Here is a 23198-nt window from a genome sequence, read left to right on the forward strand (position 1 = left end):
AACTACTGATGGACTAAATAAGCAGTCAAAGCCAAACCAAAAATAAAGATCTTAAGTTTCCAGGCTTTCCTTACAAGAATCAGCAAATTATCAAAATCAACAGAAATCCACTGCTGGCTTCTGAACCGCATGGTATAAGCATTGATTAAATAAATTACCCTTTTGACCTTTTCCTTTTTCTTTAAAGAAAAGCCTGACTTGGTTACTCAGTTCTTAATATGTTTCTTGGTATGAAGTAAAACATAACCTTGGAATGAAAATGGATTCTCCAAACAGAAGCAGATTGAGTAACGTGTTAACCTATTAGACTTCTGGTAATTGATTTTAATAATGTTAACACCAAATCACTCACTGAAGAAGGAAGTATTCAGTCACATAAAAATCAACCTGTACATTAGCTTCAGTTAACTGCAAAATCAAAAGGTATGTGTCTTGATACAGAGCATTATTTAAAAAGGAAATTAAAGCCATTAATTGTTACAGTCTACTGAGTGACATTATAACCAATGGTGTATCTAGTGCTTATAAAATGAAAAAAATAAGTCACAACCTAGGGTATAAAAATACATAATAACTCATAACCAAGATCTCTCTGTTTTTTGTTTGTTTGTTTGTTTTTTGTTGTTGTTGTTGTTGGTTTTTAAATGATTTTGGTCATACTGGCTAAGCTGCATAAAAAGTTACCCCATAAAGACTATTAAGGATAGACAACTCTACCTCACAAAATAACCTCAAACACAAAAAAAAAAAATCCAGAATCACAACTACAACCTGTAAATCTTAGACACATCTGGTAATTACACTGCTTTGAAAGAACAGAAATGTCATGCTATATACAATATATATAAGACCTTAACTGGATTTACACAACACACAAATATAACACTGTTAGACCTTTTCACTCCATGGGTGTGTCAATCACTGAAGTTCTATACTGAACATCAAGAATTTTAGTGACATTTATTTCTTAAAACAAATTTGGTTTTTAATTCCAACTTCTGAATAAAATTAAATTGTTTACCTTCTCATTTATGTATCTGCTGTCAACCTTTCATTCTCCCATCAGAGTTGAATACATCTTTCTGTAATGAACACACGCACTGAAACTATTTGCTCTATCATCATGTAGTAGAAAAGTTAATTAAAACATTCAAAGTTTACTTTAGTTTTACACAGCACAGCAGTTAAACCAAGCAGGTCAACTGGAAGAACAAGTCATAAATCAAGAAGGAGCTGTGTACATGTATAGCAAGGAACAGCTTCAGTTTTTATTCTGGTTTTTGAGATTAACCACAACTACAGCAACTATTTACACAAGGAACGGAGAAGAGACTAAAAAAGCACTGACCTTTTACAGTTCGTAAAATATCAATGTGTATTCACACTTACAAACATCTAGAAGAATATCCGATGACAGACAATGGTACAGGCTAGATTTTTTTTTGTTATCATCAATTCCTCCAAGAATAAACCGTGACCAATTCCTATACTAGCAGATGTGCACCTACACATCCCTTCTTTTCTTGCTTCCCCAACATCAACCCCTGTTGGTCAGATACTCAGTGTTAGTTTTTTTTTGTTGTTGTTTGTTTGTTTTAAAAATCATCCTGCTTGATAGGCCTATGGGGAACAAACCACCTGTATTTTCAGAGCAAAAAACATCGTATAAGAGAAGCTGATCCCTCAGGCTGCTAAATCAAGCCCAGCTCCACTGCAGGAAATAGTAGCGTGCTAGTTATGCTGCTGAGAAGAGTAACACACCATAGGCATGCAATTATTTCAAACCATCATTATTACTTACAACTAAGTTAAATCATTGCCTGTTCTATTGCTTTTGTGGAACAACTTTGTTTCGTACACAAGGGAGAGAAATGAGGAACTGCCAGTTCTGCATTATTTCTCAGTTCCCTTCTACTGCAGTTTCCCTGAAAGCCCTCCCCACATTACCTGCACTATGAGTTTGGACTTTGCTCCACTCTGCAATTCTGCTGGTAACTGTGCTTCGGGAACTTGCAAGCTCATCAACAAATAACTGTACCTGCACAACTTTTAACAGAGTTATGGTATTGCCCTTTTCTTACTAAAACTTGGTACATTTATTAATTGTTCCACTGATACACACTTCTACATTTAAGATTTTTACTTACATGTGCGTCCTGACAAAAATTCTGAGGACTGGCAGGACTAACTCTGGTTTTACCTGGACCAGAGTTGCAACAGAACTACTACTGAAGAGTTGTACAGCATAAGTACGCTAGCTTCTGTGTTAAATATCCCACTTAAAATAGAGCAAATAGATTCTTTTTCAATAGAAAAATAATCCTTAGATCTCAACCACTTATTTTATAAGAGCTTATTTTCCTCCATTTTATTGAGAGTATGCTTTGATTAAGTTATTACTGGAAATAGCTTTGCAGGAGTATTAAAAGTCACTCAGAAGTCATGCTTTTCCCATCATAATTTTGAACACAAGGTGCACAAAATCTGTAGTGTTAACAAATTGAAATTAGTAGTCTGATCCCTTATTAATAGTTAATACAATAGTGTATTTATTTCATCCGGATTTTAAATCCCATCAAAGCACTGGACAGACCAAAATCCTGTTCAGCATTCACAGGCTTAAATATACAGATATAATTTTACATAAAATACGGACTGATAAAAATCCAAGCTATCTACCTCCCAGTGCTGTTTACAAAAGACACTATTTCAGGTCTTCCAGTTTAGCAGGAGTGTTTTAATTCTGATAAATTACAAGGAAAGAAAAAAAAAAAAGATTCTGTACAAAGGCAAGAAAATTGAGTTTCAAAACAGATGTTAGCTACGTTAGCATAATACATCACACTGACTAATAGCTCAATACCCAAGGTAGCTGCTTAAAATAAATAAAACACAAAAATATAAATAAAATACCCACACACCTTGCTGACTTCAGTTAAACTTAGTTCAAACATCAAGTTTATAACCACAGCAAAGCTAAGTTATGAATATTGTTAGAAGTGTTTAAAAACAACCACGGACATTCGAGTATCAGTTACAGAATGTATACTAGATTACAGCTAAGTATTGTTTTATATATATATATATGCTTACTTAAATATATATAAAAATAGATATTAAACATATATATTTACATATATTATTAAAAAAAAAACAGAAAAAAACTTGCCTGTCCCAATTAACTATGATACATACTGGTGGGACTGGAATGGACTGGAATTACTGAACCTTGGTTCAGTTTTTGTGGAACAGGAAGGTGCTAACTCTACACAGATGTCCGCAATAAAACTTTCCCAATTTCAGTTTACAAGCCGGACAAACACCTGTTTTTTGTTGTTTCCCTTCTCCATACAGCTGTTTAAGAACTGCTTTTTCCCATTATTTTGCTATTTTGAAGTTCATACTAAGCTATACATTAATGCATGGTTGTATTTAAAAAAAAAAAAGTCTTTTTATACCAACTCATCCATACCATCACCCATGTATGTATGACACAGTCCTAGTAGATGACCAACATTTACTGTTAGACACAGAAATAGAAAGTCTTGGGCCATGTTTCAAATTCCTCCATTCAATGAAATCTGTGCTTCCATACGGAGCATGGAAATGTAAATTCCACAACAGAAAGATGTGCAGATAACATACCTACAGGAATTCATATACAAGGAGGTTTTTGTTGCTGTTGTTTCTTTCTTAAAATCAAATATCTCAAAATGCAATGTTACAAGTGAAACTCAGTAGGCTTTCTTTCACTATAATTCTCACAAATATTAACTATGTCAGCTTCCTGAATTTTAGATTAAGAGTAGCTGGTTTTGTTGAACATCGCCATCACAGGCTGTGCATAGAGGCTTAACAGGAAAACACAAAAGGATCCCTTTTCTGGAGGTTCATAACAGAACTTGGATTCAAGGAAGACAAAGTGTAAATGTTATGCCTATTGCTTGCTTACTCTTGTAATGACTGTGTTTAAAAGTCACAATGAATTTGTTTGCAACTAGCAACAGAAGAATATTGCTTAGAAACTAGAGTCAAGAATTAGGAGACATTTAAATAAAGCTTGTTTTTTAAATATTTATATAGTTTCTCCTGTAAGTGTAGTTTTATCATTCAATACAGCCATTATACAGTTGTTAAAAATATATTTTCAGTAGAGTAAAAACAGACTCCTATGAAACCTCAGATATATTTATTGCAGACAATATAAATGCATCAAAGCCAGTCTGAAGCTGCCAAAGATAGAGTAATATAACATCCCTCTATCTCTCTATAGGAAGTGTTAATATGATGTTACATTATAAATAGTATTGATAGTAATTAAAAAAAAAAAAAACACTCCTCAAAACATCAAAAACACGTTTACTATGTTCCAAAGGGCAAAACAGAACTGTTTCATTGGCTCCAAAACTGCTTCTAATGTTTTAGGATATTATGAACAATGCACAGGACACAAGAGGAGGAACAGTACAACACACAAAAAAAACAAACTGTCACTCTCATTTACTACAATTCTGTTGAAAGTCACTAGTGCTATACAATTATTTTAAAAGTTTAAGAACTAGTTGGTTTATGTTATATTGAATATTGGATCAAAATACTAAAAGCCATCAGCTATACATTAGTTAAAACACTACACTGTGAAGTAAAACTGGATTTCTGTGTCAGATGGAGTGACTCCACGCGCATCTCTGCAGCAGCAGCACTGCTGTAAGGGGCTTCGTTTATTCTCATGCACAGCCCACCTCTACCACCTCCTCTAAGCAGCCTCGCCATGAACTGGGGCAGAGAACCAATCAGTTGAAAAAAAATACCATACCAGAAAAAATGCTTTGTGTGTGGCTCATGGTGTAACTTCACAAATAATTATGCCAGCACTACAGCTCTGAAACTCAAGAAACACTTTCTCAAAGTCTACAAAGCTGTTTTTTTTTTTTTTCCACTCCTCAAATTTGATGTGAACATAGAACACATTTAACCGTATAATGCCCTGCCTTCCGATGAGTTTTACTCCCATCTCACCCCATCTCATGTACCACGCATGACAAGGTCTCCCACCACTGACTCATAGAAAAAATTAAGACCAACTGTAGCAATAAGAACTACAAAGTAGCTCCCAAAACAGACAACAAACTATGGCAAACATAATGGCCATCTCTGTGTATGATTGTGGCCACCTCAATGGTAGCTGAACCCATATCTATCCTTCTTGTATTCATTGTATTCAGCTGTGAGGTTACACTTGCAAGACTTTTTTTTTTTCCCCACTACGTATACATAATCAAACTACATTAAAAATAAAGGACATACTTCCCCCGTGGATTTATATTTTAATCTGTTCTATCTACTCCAGAAACCCATAATTACAGAACACCAGGAGAACAAACATGGAGGATGATTTCATAGGCAAGCAGCAATTTCTTCTACTTTAAATACAATTCCCTGCTATTATGACTTAACACGCAGCGCTGATCACTGAAGAAGTCATCTCGTGTGCTAGTTGAAATGGGATTACTGTGCTCCATACCCAGTAACCTATCAGAGCTCCAAGCAAATTAAAGGAATTGCATAAATACAATCACAACACTGAGCAATAACCTAGAAAACCAGTATACATCATTCAAGCACTCCAGGAAGGCAAATCCCTATATAAATAATTGAACTCTACATACGAGACAATAAGAAAATCCTACCCAAAAGCATGCCACTTCATTTGCTTGGTTTGAAGAGAAACTACACCCCGTTTTAGAAGTCATTAGGTGTGAGCTGTCCACCAGAATCTATGCTATAGGCTTTACTCTGCTGTATAGAGCCTTTTTGTGAAGGAGCATATTAACAGGAGGAAGAAGGGCTGTGGGATCTCCACCCTTGGAGGTTCTCCAGACTTGGCTGAACAGTCACACCTGGCCTGATCTAGTGTTAGCCACGTTCTGCTCTGAGCATAAGGTTGGAGAGATGACCAACCTTCATTAAACACTGTATTGGCTACATAGCAATTAAGACACAAACATTTGCATTTGTGAACTTAGAGAAGGAAAAAAACACAAACATATCTAGATCATATGGCACATCCACAGCTCTTTGCATCTTCCTGTCTACTTAAGATTCCTAACAATCCTGAAGCTCCTATGTCAATTCAATCAACCTTCACTGCTCGGAGAAGAAAGTTTTCATCTCACTTGAACTTGAGTCACACAAGGGTTTTGGGTTGTTTGTTTGTTTGGTGGTGTTGTTTTAGAAGACCCAGATGATTGCCCCTTATTATACAATTACTGATCACCACATATGGAAACATCAAATATCAGAAGATAGTTACCACTGGTTGACAATCTTAATTAGTGCCAAATACTCTTATTTTGGTAAGAAAACTGTCTTGACATGTAGTCACTATTCTTCAGTGTTGTGCAGTACGTATCCAGTGATGATAAACTAAAATAAGTAACAGTATTGACAGCAGTTATTTTGTAATTGAATTCAAAAGCAGAATTTGAAATGTCAATTCCAAAGCAAAGTTCAGACTGACATTCTTCCAGCATTACTGGAATGACACATATGAAGAAATTACCTGTCTTCCAAATACCTTGGTATTGCTTACTTCTCCAACAACATATGCATTCAATTAAAAACCTACACGTATGTGTGCAGTATCAGCTAAAAGACAGATACTTCATTCTGGAAATGAATCTCTCAGGGTGTTTTTTTTTGTTTGTTTTTGTTTTTTTTAAATGATATAACGTATCATTTTATCACACCACCACACTATTGTTGGAGCAGATCCCACACATGGGAATGAAGTAAAGACCTTTCCCTTTCAAAGCAAATGCACCAACGTTAAGAGTTTGTATCTCAAAATTCATTAAGAAAACTTCTAGAGACACAGCAATAATAGCAGGCATAATGTTTCAGAAACTGATGACTAGAAGATGTGATTAGGAACAGCAAAGTTGTTTTTGTTTCTTTTGTTAAAAAGGCAGCTACAGAATAAGGATAGGTCCTGATACAACGTGAGCAATTTATACTATTAAATAAGAACCAGGAAGTAGAAGTCAGTAGCTTTTACAACACAGATAGGCCTGGTCAACTTCCACAGGGGCCTATGCACTAGGATCTGTGCTGGAAAAAGAAGCACAGCAGCAGCACAAAGTCTCCCAGAGATAGAAGTTCCTCTGCTGACTACAAAGAACTGAAATAAAAACATACAAAGTCAAAGGACAATAAATAGCAGACAGAATAAAACGAACATGAGATTACCTTTTTTTTGTTGTTGTTTAAGATGGAAGGTTCAGAACGATGGGTGCTGCACAACATCTTAAAAATACAAAAAATTGCAAGAGGCTCACAGAAGGGCTACAGGGATTACTGAAGGGGGGAAAAAAAAAGCTTCTGCCCCAAAAGACCCAGCAGGTTAGGACTCGAGTTTCAAAAAAAGATAATTTGCAGAGAAGATCAATCTTGAGCAGCATGGGCAAGCATCAACTGTTCATTGTCACTTCCAAAATAAGAACTGGGCACCACTGATTGAAGCTAATGGAAGCCAAGTTTAAAACAGAAAAAGGCGTTTCTTCATGCAGTGGATGGATGGCCGGAGTGAAATTTCTTGCCAAAGCACACAGCAGATGCTAAAAGCTTACATGGTCTGAAGGGGAGACAGCACAAGTCTTGGAGGACAGAAATAGATAGAAACCATACCTGGCTCAGGATACTCCTGGAATGAAAGCAGTTGTAAACCAGAGAGTACTCAGGAAGAGTATCACATATACCTTAGTTGTTCTTAGTCCGTCATGGATAGGTTTCTTAGTCATCATGGATACGTTTACAGAGATGCTGCTAATAAACCATCTTATGAGAGCAAAGCTGGCAGGGCTCAAGTAGTTGCTAGGTTTTAAAAATTGAACTTCTAATCAAAAACAGTAAATAAAGACTTTGGGAGAACAGCATGGCTACTTCTAACTGCCTCCCTACTGCTAGTATTCTCATTTCTTATCTCCACATCAACCATACAACATCTGATTTATTTCCTTCACATAATCATTATATCTATACCTTAGATGTATTACACAAAAGCTACCTATATGAAACAACGCTAAAAAATTAGTGTCTGATTCCGCAGGTCAGCCCTTCTGTGTCTGCCAAATGCCAAATACTGGATCTGTAGGATCCACCAGAGAGGTAACAGCTAATAGGTTCTCTGAAATGCTGGGCAGGAACACGGGCTAACTAGCCTAATAGCTTGGAAAAAATGTACTTTTCCTTTAACAGAAATATTGCCCATGATGCAAGTGATATACTAACCTCAATGAAAAGCAACTGGTCCTATCAAAGTGAAAACGAAGATTGCTTTATGAAGCAGAACAATGGGACAGAACCAGTCGCTATAGCACTGCAGCCTGTGTATCTTCTTTTCATAATTTTTTTTTGACTCATCAGTTTGATAAAGTAACTGCTTCCAAGAATTCATATCTTATTTATTTTTCTGCAGCTTGAAAAATAGACAAAGATTTTAGTTGGAAGTCAAGAACCGAACCACATCCTGTACAACAAAGTAACACGTGCATCTATTTCTTTTACACAACATGCATCTTGCAATTGGACTAAATCATGACAAAGTACACACATACCTACTACATATGGTAGATGGGACGGGGATATTTTAATCAACAGCGGGCAAGTAACTGAACGGCTACTAGTCTAAGCTCTCATGACTTCATACCACAGCTGCGGGTAAAGGCAATACAGATCAAATACCTTTACCTGCAGAGATAAGTATACGATAGTTATTCCAGATACTTAAGAATTATAGGCATCACGTAAAAGCAAACTCATAAGCTTGCAAATCTCTCTCATATAAACAGTTTTACAAAGTTAAAGGAAAAAAAAAATATATGCAGATCCTGGCAAGGCAACAAGCACCAGAATCTCCCGTATTTCAAATAAATTCCATACAAACGGACTTGTTCTGCGAGCACAAAAAAAAAAAGTGCTTAATGTCTTCCTGTGGGGAATAAAGACTTCTTCACATAAGCTTATTTACATTAAATTTATCCATTCCAAAAGCCAGCAATCTTCACTTTACTGCAACTCTCTCAACAACTGGGTAAGTAAGCTATTACCTTGGTTTAGAAAGCATTTTAAATCCTTCCCCTTCAGTTTCACAGAGCAAGCATCTAAAGACATTCTGAGAGGGCAGAACTTGGCAGAGGGCAGGGGCTGCGCTCCTCCTGCGAGAGAACTGCGGAGTGGAGGAATCAATTACAGTTCACACGCAACCTCCGAGTTGCTCACCATCATAGCATAAACAGGACTCAAATTGTAGCCCTGAGCAAAAGCCACACAAATAGCTGCGCCAGAAGAAAAAAGCTCCCCTCCTGCCCACCCCCATTCCGACGCAACCTTAAAACCAGAAGTTGGACAATGGGCACCACAGCTTCTAAATTGAATTAAGAATCATTTTTCCTGGAGACATTGCCATGCACAACTGACATTTAACTCATCAAGAAAACAATGAATGGTCCAAATTCCTCCACAAATGTCTATAACACAAAGCTGATCGTGTTAGGACCCACCTAACTGTGAATAAAAAACGGGCACAGATTTGAGTTGCAAAATATTTTTTGAAGAATATAATTAAAACTTCCTTTGACCTTGTTAATAAGGATACTTAAAATGTTAATTTTTAACTAAATGGTTATGCTAAGGTTTGTTTCCCATTTTTCTTCCTTATGCCTAGCCAGTGACTAAATTATCAGGATATTGTGAAATACCAATAGATTTTTTTCAGTTATTAGTCATTATGGTAAAAAAAAAAAAAAAAAAAAAAATGGCAAAAACAAAAACTCACAAGCATACAGATTGTAACAGTTCTCTTAACACTACAAATCTGAAAGTTCCTATCCTCCATTATCTAGTAATTACTTGGTCCCAATATCATAGTTGTGCTTTAGAACAGCTTCAGACTATGATTCCTGTAAGGAAAAACCTGAAAGACCAGCTATGAAAGAAAGGGAACGCTTGTTTCAGTCCAAATGTTAAACTGACTGGCTAGAAGAGTGTAAGTATCCCATAAAGATGGAAATTAAGTACTTGCGTATTTAGGGACAGAAGTAGGAAAGTGAAACATGGATCAACACTGATGGTAATGTGATTATGTCAACAGCAGACTATGAAAAAGCTCTCAAAACCTACCCATTCACAAACCAGAACACAAGCGGTTTTAGCTTAGTCAGGCTCATTCCTACAAAGCACTGCAGCCAGGGAATGTGCCATCGGATGCTCTTACTAAGACTGAGAGAGTTTAAAACTTTTTGCTGTTAAACAGGCATAATTCATCCTGACCTAACGGCAAGCAGAGACATCAAGGGACAGCTAGGCTCCAATTAACGCACACTATTTCTTCATTTCCAGAAACATGTTTTTGTTATATATACAAAAACAGCCTATAAAGTCAGGCATAGAAGGTGCTTCTTAGACTACCAGCTAGGATGCGAAGATTCATGTTTGATACACAGCTACCATTGCATGTCTTTATTACAAAAACATTTTTAAACTCAGGCTAGAGAACAAAAAGTCCATGCACCGTCCCCTGTAAACAAGGAAAACACATGCAATCTGTGCTGTACCACTCAGTCCTGTTACATTTTGTTACTAACAGTAAGATTTCCACTAATAATTAGCATTATTAGTAGCCCTCATGCTAAGAAAACTTTTATTGGGACAGTGATTCTTTAATTTTACCTTTTCTTTGTAACGACCTTTTATATTTCAGATTACACTTTTGTAACTGTACCTCATTTCCTATACTTAATGTAAAGCTGTTCAGTCTGATAAAGATTTTTTCAATAATGAAGTATTAAAGAACACCACTGAATTGTGAATACCAGGTATTTAAAGTCCTCCAACTATACCATCAACACAGTAAATGTGGAAAGAAACTTTATTCTCTCTTACCATTCTAAAGAGACCACATATATTTTGAATGAAAAGTAGTTGTAGAGGATTTGCCAACCAAGGTTTTGAAAAGGATCATGAAACAAGGAAGAATTTTTTGAGGTCCTATGAGAAAGTATACCTGGAATTAAAGCCCACTTAGTGAGTTGTGCTTCTTTCCTTTACCCAAAGAATTCCATTTTGCATATACAACCCATGCTTGTTTGCTTTCAGATAACGTACTACTACGTCACAGATGGCTAATTTTATAACATATCCGGAAAAGACAAAAAGTTTACTTAACATTTCAGTTACAACAGGTAATTAGAAAGGGAAAGACATCCTTAAAGCAATAACTATTTGAATAAACTCATGCAGTGCAGACAGACTACCAACAAAGCTCTCCATAAATCAGAACCCTTTGGAGATAAACTAGCAATAGTAAATGACCTTTACTTGACTTCCCTATAAAACAGTTCAGCAGGAGAAAGAAAAAAACACCACAACTGGCTTCCCAACCTCAGTGTAATAATCAATAACTAAACTTACTGCTAACACCAATCTAAGTTAACAAACCGCATGCCAGAGTCTCAAAAGGGATCTGATCTTTCACTATGACACAGCAAAGTCTCATTAGTGAAATTAAAGCAAAGTCCATGACTGTTTTCAGGACAGCTTTGTTTCCTTAGCAACTGCCATGACTGACGTGCAGCACACTGGTAAAGGTCCTGCTTTACAAGGCAGCTTTATATTATTAGTTTGACTTAACCAGCAATTTAGAAAACCTAGCTATACTTGCCTGAAACACCGCCTCAAGTAACTTTGTTAAAACCAGATTAAACACCAGCTGAGCGAATCCCAGAAAAGAAACTCCAGGAAGCACTTCAGGAGGCTGTGAAACAGGGGCACAGTCTGGTTATGCCTTCCAAAAACTCCTGTTCTTCAAACAAAACTCCAGTGTTACTTAGCAAACAAACATGTATATACACACACATATAATATATACACGTATATCTGTATATATACATATGTATGAAGTACAGTTTTCATTAAAAAGACAAACATATTATATGTATGTGTGTATATATATGTGTGTGCATACACACACACACGTGGTACAGTTTTCATAAAAAAGACAAACTTCCCCCATGCTCTAGATTCCTATTTAAACACACTGAAATATATTTTATCTGGTAAATTTCCAAATATCTCCTTACACAAAAATGAAGTTTAGCAAGCTGGTTGTAAGACTATGTCCTGCCATTACATGGCATTTATCTGCTAACATTCCAGCACAGCCTCCTCCCAAGAAGGTTTCACATTATGCGAACTCCTCAGCCATCAAGCTTCCCCTACAGACAGTCCTGTCTTTCTTCCACAACTCGATGCTATCTTTTAGCATACAGCAGGTTGGGAGGCCTTTGAAAAGTGGTGGAGTCTCCCTGCCATTTTTCGGAGACCTTCAAAAGCCGCCTGGACATGGTCCTGGGCAGCCTGCTCTGGGTATCCCTGCTTGAGCAGGGCTTGGACCAGATGGACCCCAAGGTCCCTTCCCACCATTTTGTGATGCTGTGATCTCAGTCACGCCCTAGGGACACCCGCCAGAGGATTGCTGCTACTCATAGAAGATTCACGTAAATTTCCCGCATTCAACCAAGGGAAAATTTCTCTAAGAATTACTGAAGAAATTGAGTCATTTAAATATTAGGGGGGTTACATAATCACACACAGCTTATTTGGAAGGAAAGAAAAAAAAAAAAAAAAAAGAGGGAACAACTTTTATATAAAATAGTGAAAGACTGAGTTCTACCATTAATGAGTTTTACCACGTATGTGTGTTTGGACTGTACAAATAAATACAAATACACTGCAATTTACAAAAACATTAGGAAACAAAATTAATAGAACTGAGCTGCTATCAGTTTCAAAAGGTTAAACCAAATCGAATTACATCATCTGAATTTGTTCCCAGCTGTGAAGATAAACACATGCAGTGGTCTGGCCACATATAAAAAGAGGAGAAACATCTCTGATTTGGCTGACATCTCTCTATAGCCATTTACCTCATTTTTTTTTTTTTCCTTTGGTTGGCTGGCAGTGGGAGGATAGTCTTAATCAAGAGTCTGACTGAAATTGTTTGCAGTTAATACCAGAGCAGTTTTTTTTAACAGTTACTCTTGTATTTCAACCCTGAGTAAAACATCTTGATCTCCAGGAAATCTTCAAGTAATTACTGATGTCTGATATATGAAAATGTTTATTTGGGAGCAAACTAGGGACAAGTACTCTGCTTTCATTTTACAGGTGACCCAGTTTAGGTCCCGCAGGTAAACATTTCAGCATGTCCAGTAAATAAAAAGTTCCTTTCTCTGAAAGTCTACTGTAAAGATGGGCAAACTGCGTGAAAAACCCACTCTGCTTGCTCTGTGCTAGCTTTTAAAAACATGCAGTTGTTGTGCCACAGGTGCAGATGGAAGTGGAGGCTTTGCATATGAAATTTTCAACCTACTGACTTTCTTCATTTGCAGAGGAGGAGAGATAACGAAGCAAGAGATGAATCTTATTAAAAGGTCAGATTTTTGCCACATACTACTCAGAGTTCAATTGCATTTACCCATTAGAAATAATTTTTGTAAAAACTGGTAGGTCCACTGTCTTGGATTTATCGGAGCTTTCAAATTAATATCATTTTATTTTACTGCTCTCTACTGAGTGGGAATTTCCATATTGTGGTTGATGGGTTACAGGTTACACTACGCTACAAACCAAAAGACTACTAAAGAAAACCTTCTATAATTCTTTGTCATCTTCAACACTCAGAAGAAAGGTAAAGGATAAGAGAGTCCAGAAGATACTCATCTTGATTTATATCAAATTCTTGTTTGTCTTTAGAAAAGGTCAAGACCTGAGCAAACAGAAGTGATTCCATAGTGGCATAATTGCTCCCATGGAGCTTGATGCTACTACTTTTAAACAAATACAACCTGACAAAATCTTGTGTGGAATAGCAGAAGCATACTTTATATAGAATTCTGATTAACCCTGTATCAGATGCTTCTTATTACTGATCAGAGAGACTCTAAGATTTCTCATTATAAAAGACATAGTAAAGAATTTAGTTACAATTGCAGCGGTCACCACATTACAGTTTTCAGACCCCAGTAACAAAAACTCATTTTAAATTAAATGTAGGAGATATGTATGTATGGCTATAAAACAGTATTATACATTCCAAGTATATAAACCAAAAGTATTCTCAACAGATAAATAAGTACTAATTCTGACCAACTCACTAACGGAAATTGAAAGGTTTAGCTTTTATGTTTGATACTTGAAACAACCCCTTTTTTTCTGCCTTAATGAAAATTGTGTTAACACAATCTTAATTTCACAAGTATGCCACTGCTTTCTCTCTCTCCAGTGTGTGTATTCGGATCCAACTTAGATTTGTAAGAACCATATTCATCATCTTCTACAGTTGGCCCATGCTCCCCTACAGCACTAGCAGCTCTCAGTGGAGGTTTGATCCAATGCTTTTCAGAATTCATGGAAAAGTTCCAGTAGGCACTGAATCAGACGCTATAATGCACAAAGATTATTTTTAAGAGAGATATTGAGAGGCAAAACCTGTGGGAGGAAGAAAGGTGCAGATCAACAGCCAATTAAAAAAAAACATCCTCAAAGAATTTAATTATCTTAAAACTAACTACAGATTCTGTATTTGTCCCAGGTTCTATTTTTTCTGAGAATAATTAATATAAACACACTTATAAATAAAAGGAAAATATGTTAATGAAAACCACAGGGTATAAATTTTGTTTACCAAAAAATCACATCAGCTTAATAAAACTGTTTTTGGAAGAGTCTTATGAAATTATCTTGTATGGCAGTATATTGAACGCAAAGATATTATCAGTACCTCTGCAATTTTTCTTAGGCAAAACAAAATCAAACACAGGAAAAGCACCGTGTGCCATTTCTTTCACCAGTGCCCACCCAGTAAGCTGGCTGCACGTTCTCTGAATTGAGAGAACTGGAGGTGTGCTTTCATCCTCCTTCCAGCTCAGGCTCAGTACTAACACAAATAACACAGGCTTGCCCTTCTGCTTCTTCTTCTTCTTCCTCCCTTTTAAAGATATGGGAATCTTTAGTACAAGTGTACGTTCAAAATAGTTTCTTTCACAAAACAAATTTCAGGTTTCTTCAAGTAAGAGGCAGAAGGAAAGATACACGCTCTAGTACTTGGCCTTCCAAGACCCAAAGTCTTAAATTGCCAAAAAACATACCACAGTGTATTCTACTTCAAAAGCATTTGAGCTAATATTTCTCTTCTCTAGCTACGTTCTGAAACTGACAGTGCCCATTTTCCGCTGCACAAATCTCATGGAATTTTTTAGATCAATGATCTCATGAATACTTTCATAAAGTCAGAAATCACCAATATAAAGATGAAATGAGTTTGACATGTTACAAATAGAATTTAGCAAACAGAAAAAACTTCCATTTCTTTTTAGTGTAAGTATGAAAAAGTAGTCAAGCCTGCCAAAAGCAGTGGTTGCAGGTTTGGTTTCCAACAGTACATCTCTTTCAATGCCAAACTAGCCTAAACTATAGAACCACAAACAGAGGAGCTCCCATAACTAATGATTCTAAATACACAATTCCCCAGAAAATTTAGGTATTCAACAAAAATATACAACTGTGGCAGCAATTTTTCCAACAAACATTTTCTGCCCTAGAAGGTTAGAAGGGTGGGGAGGAGAGGAGAATGAAGGGAGCAGATGATGTCGCTGAAGCAGTTGGTTCCAGACAGGGGCAAAAATAGAGATGTGAAAGAAATTTAAAACAGCATTGCTGGTTATTTGTCATGTATGACATAATATTCTTGTACACATAGAGTCCCATGAGTTAAAGAAAAAAAACATAGCTCCCTGTTATCTTAAACCCGTTCGGTATCTTAAAACCATTCAGCTTCACTCCGTACAGCCATGGCTCTGTGTGGAGTAAGAAAGAAATGTGTAACAACGATCTATTTTTAAGGTTTCTGCCAGATGGGTAAACACCTCAAACACGCCCACAGATACTAATGAAAACCACCTTGGCCTCCTTCAGGAAGTCATTCAACACTTCACAGAAAAAATAGGAAGTTGTTGATAAACTGCTTGCAAGAACTACTTCCTGTAGGAAAAGTAATTACAAGACTTGTTTGCTGGACAATCAGCTAACTTTTCCCCACAAGACAAAATGTGAAGTATTGCACGACCTCTGTAAGGATTAAAAGCGTAAGGCTGAGTTAAAATGGCACAGGAGGAATTCCAAAAATCAAACGGAGCCCGTACACAGTTCTGCTTTGGGGAACTGCCGCCTGCTCCTCCTGCGGCATATTTTCTTTTGCCTAGAGAGTGATCCACTATCTTTCTCCATAGTTCACTGAAATGTCAACCAGCAGCTGGCTAACAGGAAGTGGTTAAAAAGCAATGCAGTTGACATCGCCACAGAAACCAAGCAAGTCTCTTTGACTGCATGCTTAAGAATGGGCTAAAGCCTACCGCACAACAATGCTGGGATGACTCAGCTATGACCACTTAGAAACCAGGCAAGTCTCAACTAATAAGTTCTATTTAAGTAGCAGTTTCAGTAAAAAATAGAATTAGTTTTACCAGCTGGATAGCAAGAGTGTTTGAACTCACCGGCCAAAACCATCTGCATTTTCATTAACAGAAAATTACACTCGAGAGTCCTTCTCATAACAGCAAGATGAACGCTAATGAGTGGAAATCATACGTTGGCCATTCACGCATAAAGGGGACTGTTTATCTAGATGACAGACTGATTTACCAGAATAATTCTGGATCACTCTACACTTCCACTCTCACCCTCTTTCAGTAGGCACTGATAGGTGCGTGGCATGTATCTGGCCTATATACACATAAACACATGCATTTATTAGGCCAGACAGGTATTTCCCCCCCTGTACTTACTGTTTTTTAATTTACCTCTTTGCACAAACCACTATACGTGTGGTGCTTTACCTTTTGGTTAGTGGAAGCAACTAAAATCCTTACAGTATTAAGTACGAAACTCGCTTTTAAATTATTCAGTTTGCAATGTAGCGTATTATGATAACTATAACCATAAGGCTTACTGACATCTGGAAAAAATCTAATACTGTTACCTATTCTGCAAAGATCTTTCTAGAGCCTGATTACCAGACCGTTCATGGAGTGGCTACAGAACAAATGGAAACAAAGAGCAATGCAGCCAATCCAACAAAAAAGCTGAATACTTGGAAGAGAGACCAAAAATCAGTATAGAAGGAACCACATTAAATTTATTTAGCATCAGGAATCTCAGTCCTCATGCTCTGAGCAAAAATGTAAGGTATAACTAGACAAGACATGATTTTAACAAGTTTGCACGTATGAAATTGAACTTATCACTCAACAATGAGAAAAGCTTCTGAGATACAAACTTGCTACTTAAAATTAATTCTCAGAAATTCTTTGGATTTCTTAAGCATACAAAGAAAACATTTTGCTAGTACTTGAAAACATTGAGTGTTTTTTTTTTTTTTTCTTACAAATCTTCATGAACTCCAGTGAAGTTGGGGGGATATCACCTGTAGACAATATTAAACAATCTTTTAAGAACCAGAAATGTACTTCGAAAGTGTGAACAGAGCCTTCAGAACTGTCCTCATTAGCCTCTCCATACCACGGCATCACCCAAGGAAAGCCAAAAGAAAACAGCCCATTAAGCTGTTTAAAATCTCCCAAGGTCAGCATGTGACCCAGCAGAGAGAGGTTCAGAAAGTACAGCCTTTATTTTTATTCCTAACAACCTGGTTTGTTTCCACTCCTTTCCCCTTCAAGACACATCCTTCACAGCTAGCAGCTCTTTCAATCATTTACTTTGGATGTCTGCTTGAGAACAAACGATCTTGCACATGCAGATGAGTTTGCCAGACTTGTGTGTACTTTCCAGTCTCAGGCTCTTTATTGTTCTTGCTGAAACCTGACCCTTTGAAATGGATACCAGAACACCAAGAAAGGACAAGAAACTTGCAGAAAAAAAAAAGGAAAAGATTTTTTTTTTTGTGGTAATAATGAAGCTGCACAAAAGCTTTCCAAGATCAAAACTTTCATTCTGATTTCACCTGAATAAGCATAATTTTAAAATCAACTTTTTGTGTAAAGACACTTTGTATCTCTTAAGTTGGTCTACTTTCTGCAAAAACCACTACATTAACAAAAACATTTGTAAGAGTAAAACTTAAAAAGCAAGTATCTGTTTTTCAGGTTTCATAAGTTGTTCTTTAAGAGCTTTCACTAACAAAGTCAAAACAAGAAAGTTTGCTTTTCGTTTCCTCAAGGCCTAATGAGCCACCAATCTCAAATGGCATAAACTCACATTGTTCCAAGAAATTCTACTTGTGCCCACTGAAGTTCACACATTCTAGAATATGCTGATTTGTTAAACTGCACCAAAGAAAATACCACATCTTCGACATCTTTACGTAATACTCATTTTTGTTTTCCTAACACAAAACGATGGCTTTCAACAGTAACATTTAGGATCAACTAATTTCAGACAATTGCTGTAATCTATTTTTGGTTTTTAAAATTGACACTAATTTCTCTGTATGAAAGCACCACCACTATAGGAACAAGAAAGTTTTAAGAAGTTCTGTGATATCCGTTCTTACTGCAGACAACATAAATTAGTTTTAAAAGCTACAAGCTCAAATACTTCAATCAAATGGAAGTATTAATGACAATGTTGGTTTTTAGCAAGAAAGGTAGGAATACAGATGTTTTACTTGGCAGAAACAAGTTTTACATAAATAACACACTGTGCTGCCCCTCCCCTCTCCCAGCCCTGAAAATGACACACAATGGGTTATTTAGAGCCTTCCAGTTAAATAAAAAGTTCAAAATATAGTCAAAATATTTGAGGGCCAATTATGCGTCATGGTGGGCACGCTTGCAGAAAGAAGGACAAGCTCCTGCTGTTTCAGAAATGGCAAAAAAGAAAACGCTCCCTGATGGACTAGCTGTCAGATGGCTGGCATATGTAACCTCTCCTCAGTTACAGAAAAGGTGATACTAATTTCACTGTGTGAAAAAGCCACAGGAACAAGAAACAATGTTAAGAAACAATTTTTCTGGAGAAAAGGAGGCTCAGGGGTGACCTTATTGCTCTCTACAGATACCTTAAAGGAGGCTGTAGCGAGGTGGGGGTTGGTCTGTTCTCCCAAGTGCCTGGCAACAGGACGAGGGGGAACGGGCTTAAGTTGCGCCAGGGGAGTTTTAGGTTGGATGTTAGGAAGAACTTCTTTACCGAAAGGGTTGTTAGACATTTGAACAGGCTGCCCAGGGAAGTGGTGGAGTCACCATCCCTGGAAGTCTTTAAAAGACGTTTAGATGTAGAGCTTAGGGATATGGTTTAGTGGGGACTGTTAGTGTTAGGTCAGAGATTGGACTCGATGATCTTGAGGTCTCTTCCAACCTAGAAATTCTGTGATTCTGTGTGATTCTGTTAGAAGTTCTGCAATTTCCCTTTCACTGCAAGGAACGCAGATGAGTTAAGAGTTACAGTACTGCAATCAAACACATAAATTAACTTCCTCATGAGTAGAGTAGGCAGCAAAGTTTTGACTCTTTACTTACACAACTGTACTTATTGACAAACCAAGAGGTCCTGGTATAGCCTCACTATAATAGTCTAAGGTTAATCTGTATCATGAAAATAAGGTAAAGTGTATTTTGACCTGAATGAGAACTCTGGCAAGATCCAACAGACCCAAAGGTCATATTGTTTAAAAATCACAACATGCTTTTCACTGATTTTTAGTACACAATATAATGGATGACATTCTTCAGCTGAGATTTAGATAGGATAAATATTCACAGAACAACATACAATTTTCAGAAACAGTAGTGTTAATGTGGGAGAAATTCCTCAGTGGCAGGATCTCCTCTCCTACTACACATAAGGAGTGTTTTTAAAATATGTACTTTAAACACAGTGAACTTTACTAAAATTCAGAGACCACAAAAAAAGAAGATACAGATAAACAAAAACAAGTTTTACTTACTTAAGAAAATATCTCTGTCCAGATGGTGTCTTTGCCATCTCCCAACCTGGTGGCAAAGGTACATCATCAGGGATCTCAAAGGAAGACTGGCGGAGATGTTGAGAAGATGGAGCTCCAGGTCCAGTCACTACTCCCGAGGGTGTAAGTGTCCCCGGAGAAACGGCACCCAGCTGCAGCGATGCTGGTGAGGAATGAGCTCGGACATGCTGAGGGGTCAGGGCTCCTGCTGTCCCTGCATCAGTGCTGGCCTGTCAGGAGTGAAGGTATTTCCCGTCAGATTTTTGTACTTTAGCAGAAATACATCTGTTAGAAGACATTTCACATTAAGTGAATCTTTCAGAAGAAACTCCAAAGTTAGTCATTTCCAGTGCTCTGCTCATTTTGCAGTTGTTGCTGTTCAATAGTCTTGAACTGGGTTGGTTAATTGGCATAAGTCCTTGTAAAAGTCAGTATTAACTATAAATAACTCCTTTTAGTTTTATTTTGAAAACTGAAGTTCTTAATCCTTGGTGTGGGCTTAAGAAGAAACCACGTCTGCAGGCAGCAGACCACACACAGCAGGCTGCGTGGTTCACTGCTGGACTGCACCCACCCATCCCCATCGCACCCTCGTCCTGCCGGGGGAGTTAGTTTCACGCTCTCCTGTTGAAACGGGGGTGCAGGGTGCAAGGACATCCCTCACACACCCTCCACACGGCTTTAAGGGATTGCACAAGGAGAAAAGCAACGCAGGCAGGCCCACTGACTGTAGCCAGCTCCGAGAGGAAGACTCCTGAACTCAACAACAACAAAAAGCTACACAGGACTGAACAGAGAATTTCCTAACCCTTGCACAAACTGCACTTTAAGGGTATCGGGAGCTTACAAAGAGCCTGCCTGAGCTTTATCTAAAGCAAGCTTCCGCGCACGGTGTAACCGGTCAGTCAGAAGTGACTCACAAAGCCATTCACGCGAGCTGCCAGCCTGAGGTGCCCACAGCTCCTCTGCCAGTAGTAAACTCGCGTCCACCACTAAAGAGAAAAGGCAGCTCTGAAAACTGGATTAAAATGGTAGCTTTTCTATACGTTGACTGATTAATTAGTTCTGTAGATACACCAGAACAACATGGCCACCTACAATAAGATGCACGGCTCGGCCCTTGCCACACCTCCCTACGCAAAGGATTGCACCATACACGAGGCCCCATTTACAACTCGGGGAGGCTTTCTGCTCCAGCTGTGCGTGAGCACGCTCCAAGCTTCACACGGTGCACTGGAACCGAACTGCCTTACTTTGGGGTATAAACACAACATGAAAGTTGCAATTCAACTGAATTTGGGGTGCTTTAGTTGTTGGGAGTTACAGAAACGTGAAGCCCTCTCCCGTTCAACTATATTGATACGGATCAACTGAACGAAAAAAGGAAAATGAAAGTGGTCTTTTAATATAAGATGGCCAACAATGAAGTAAATGATTCTCTGGTTGCAGCTGAATTTCAGGTTTATGTTTTAGGAAATGCTGACAGAGATGAGGGACAACGGCCCCACTGAGCAGCAGGCGTTACAGACGTGGGGTAACATACCCCGGTGGGACAACACCGAGCTTACAAGCACAAGAAGCTGGGTGAACATCCCATCCCGCAAGTTCGCTGCATTTCGAAGGCCATTTAGCTGCAGTTCCCGCAGCAAACACGGCACAGCAGCCGCTGAGCGTGGGCCAGCTCACGTCCGTGCACCAGCACACCGCGACGGCGCTCGCACAAGGGGGAGAGCGCTCGGCGCAGCAACTTTCCGCTCCCGTCCCGCGGCCCGGCGATGTCAGCCTGCAACTCGGGAGCAAGAGAACAAACTACAGAGGCAGCTCAGCCCCACCCCTCTCCCTATTTTCTTTTCGGCCTCCCAACAGAAAGGCCGGGCTGATTTTCGAGTCTTTGGAAAAATGAATCAACCCCTAGGCGAGCCGTAAAACCCCCAGCCCCAGAACTGGGCAGGATCACGGAGGGGCTGGCCGACCCCATGGAAGGGCAGCCTCCCTCCTGCTGCCCCCCCCCACCCCCCTCGCGGCCAAGAGGCGACCAGAAACCCCAATTATTTCCAGAAACCCCCTTGATTTCCCGAAACCCCATTTATTCCCCAGCTGGGCCTCCGAGCCCGGCCCTCGGTGACCCCCTGGCGGTGGGCACGGGCCGTGTCCCCCCGTCCCGTCCCCCCCCCCATTTGGGGCGGCGCCGTGCCCCCGGCCCCGGCCCTGCTCGCACCGGGGGAGGGAGGGCTCAGCCCTCAGCCTGCCCAGGCGGCGAAATGGTGGAAGCGCCGCTCCATCCATATTGTTTGGGAGAGACGGAGGGGGGGGGGGGGGGAGCGGAAAAAAAAGTTTGGCACGGCCTCCCACAGACGGGACCGAGCACTGCAGGGCCAGGACAAGTTTGGGGACCCCTCTAAAGAAGAGGAGGAGGAAGAAGGGGGGAGGGAGGAAGGCAGCCAGCACCCCGGGGTCCCGCACCAGCCCCTGGGCAGCACCGGGACCACCCCCCCCCTGCCCCCCGGGCCCCCCCCTCACCTGCCGGGAGTGGGCTTTGGGCTCGGGCGGCTTGAAGAAGGAGTCGGGCAGCTTCCTCAGCCGCATGGGCAGCGTGTGCGGCACGTTGGCCCCCTTGGGGTTCATGACGGCGTTGAAGAGCGCCTCCAGGTCGGTCTCCGAGTCGCCCCGCACATGGACGATCTGGTGGCCCGCCGGCGGCGGACCCCCCCCGGGGGGCTGAGCCCCGCCGCCCGGGGTCCCCCCCGCCGCCGCCACCACCACGGCTCCGGGGGGCTGCGGAGGAGCCTGCTGCGAGGCCGGGGGCTGCGCTGCCGCCGGCGGCTGCTGCTGCTGGGGCTGCTGCGCTGGGGGCTGCCCGGGATCCATGGCTCCGGCGGGACCCCCCGGCGCTGAGCGGCGCGGGGCTGGGCTGGGCTGGGCGGCTCACAGCCCGGCTCGGCGGCCCCGCATGCCCCGCGGCTCGGTCCTGCTGGCTCCGGGGGTTTCGTTAAGCCCTGAGCGGGGAAAGCCGGGCGGCCCGACGGCTCTGCTCTGCTCTGCCCCCCCGGCCCCAGCCCGGCCCAGCCCGGCCGGCGCCTCCGTCCCGGCGGCGGAAGCGAAGTGGCGGCGGACGCCAAACAAAAGTTCGCAGTTACGCCCGCCCGAAGCGCTTTCGGCTCCC

General features: G+C 39.9%; 1 protein-coding gene across 4 annotated transcripts in view; it reads right to left on the reverse strand.

Moving 5' to 3' along the window:
• Window positions 1-22918, reverse strand: part of YAP1 (Yes1 associated transcriptional regulator) — an 87453-nt gene extending 64535 nt beyond the window's left edge. For all 4 annotated transcript variants that reach the window (XM_032193553.1, XM_032193536.1, XM_032193545.1 and 1 more), the window contains exons 1-2: window positions 22556-22918; window positions 20018-20265 (exon numbers count right to left, since the gene is read on the reverse strand). In XM_032193553.1, the coding sequence (XP_032049444.1) occupies window positions 20018-20265; window positions 22556-22903 (596 nt within the window). In that variant the 5' untranslated portion in view covers window positions 22904-22918. The remainder of the gene's footprint in view (window positions 1-20017; window positions 20266-22555) is intronic.
• Window positions 22919-23198: the final 280 nt, after the last annotated feature.

This window comes from Aythya fuligula, chromosome 1 (genome assembly GCF_009819795.1).
Source record: "Aythya fuligula isolate bAytFul2 chromosome 1, bAytFul2.pri, whole genome shotgun sequence".
In the NCBI taxonomy this organism is placed as follows: Eukaryota; Metazoa; Chordata; class Aves; order Anseriformes; family Anatidae; genus Aythya; species Aythya fuligula.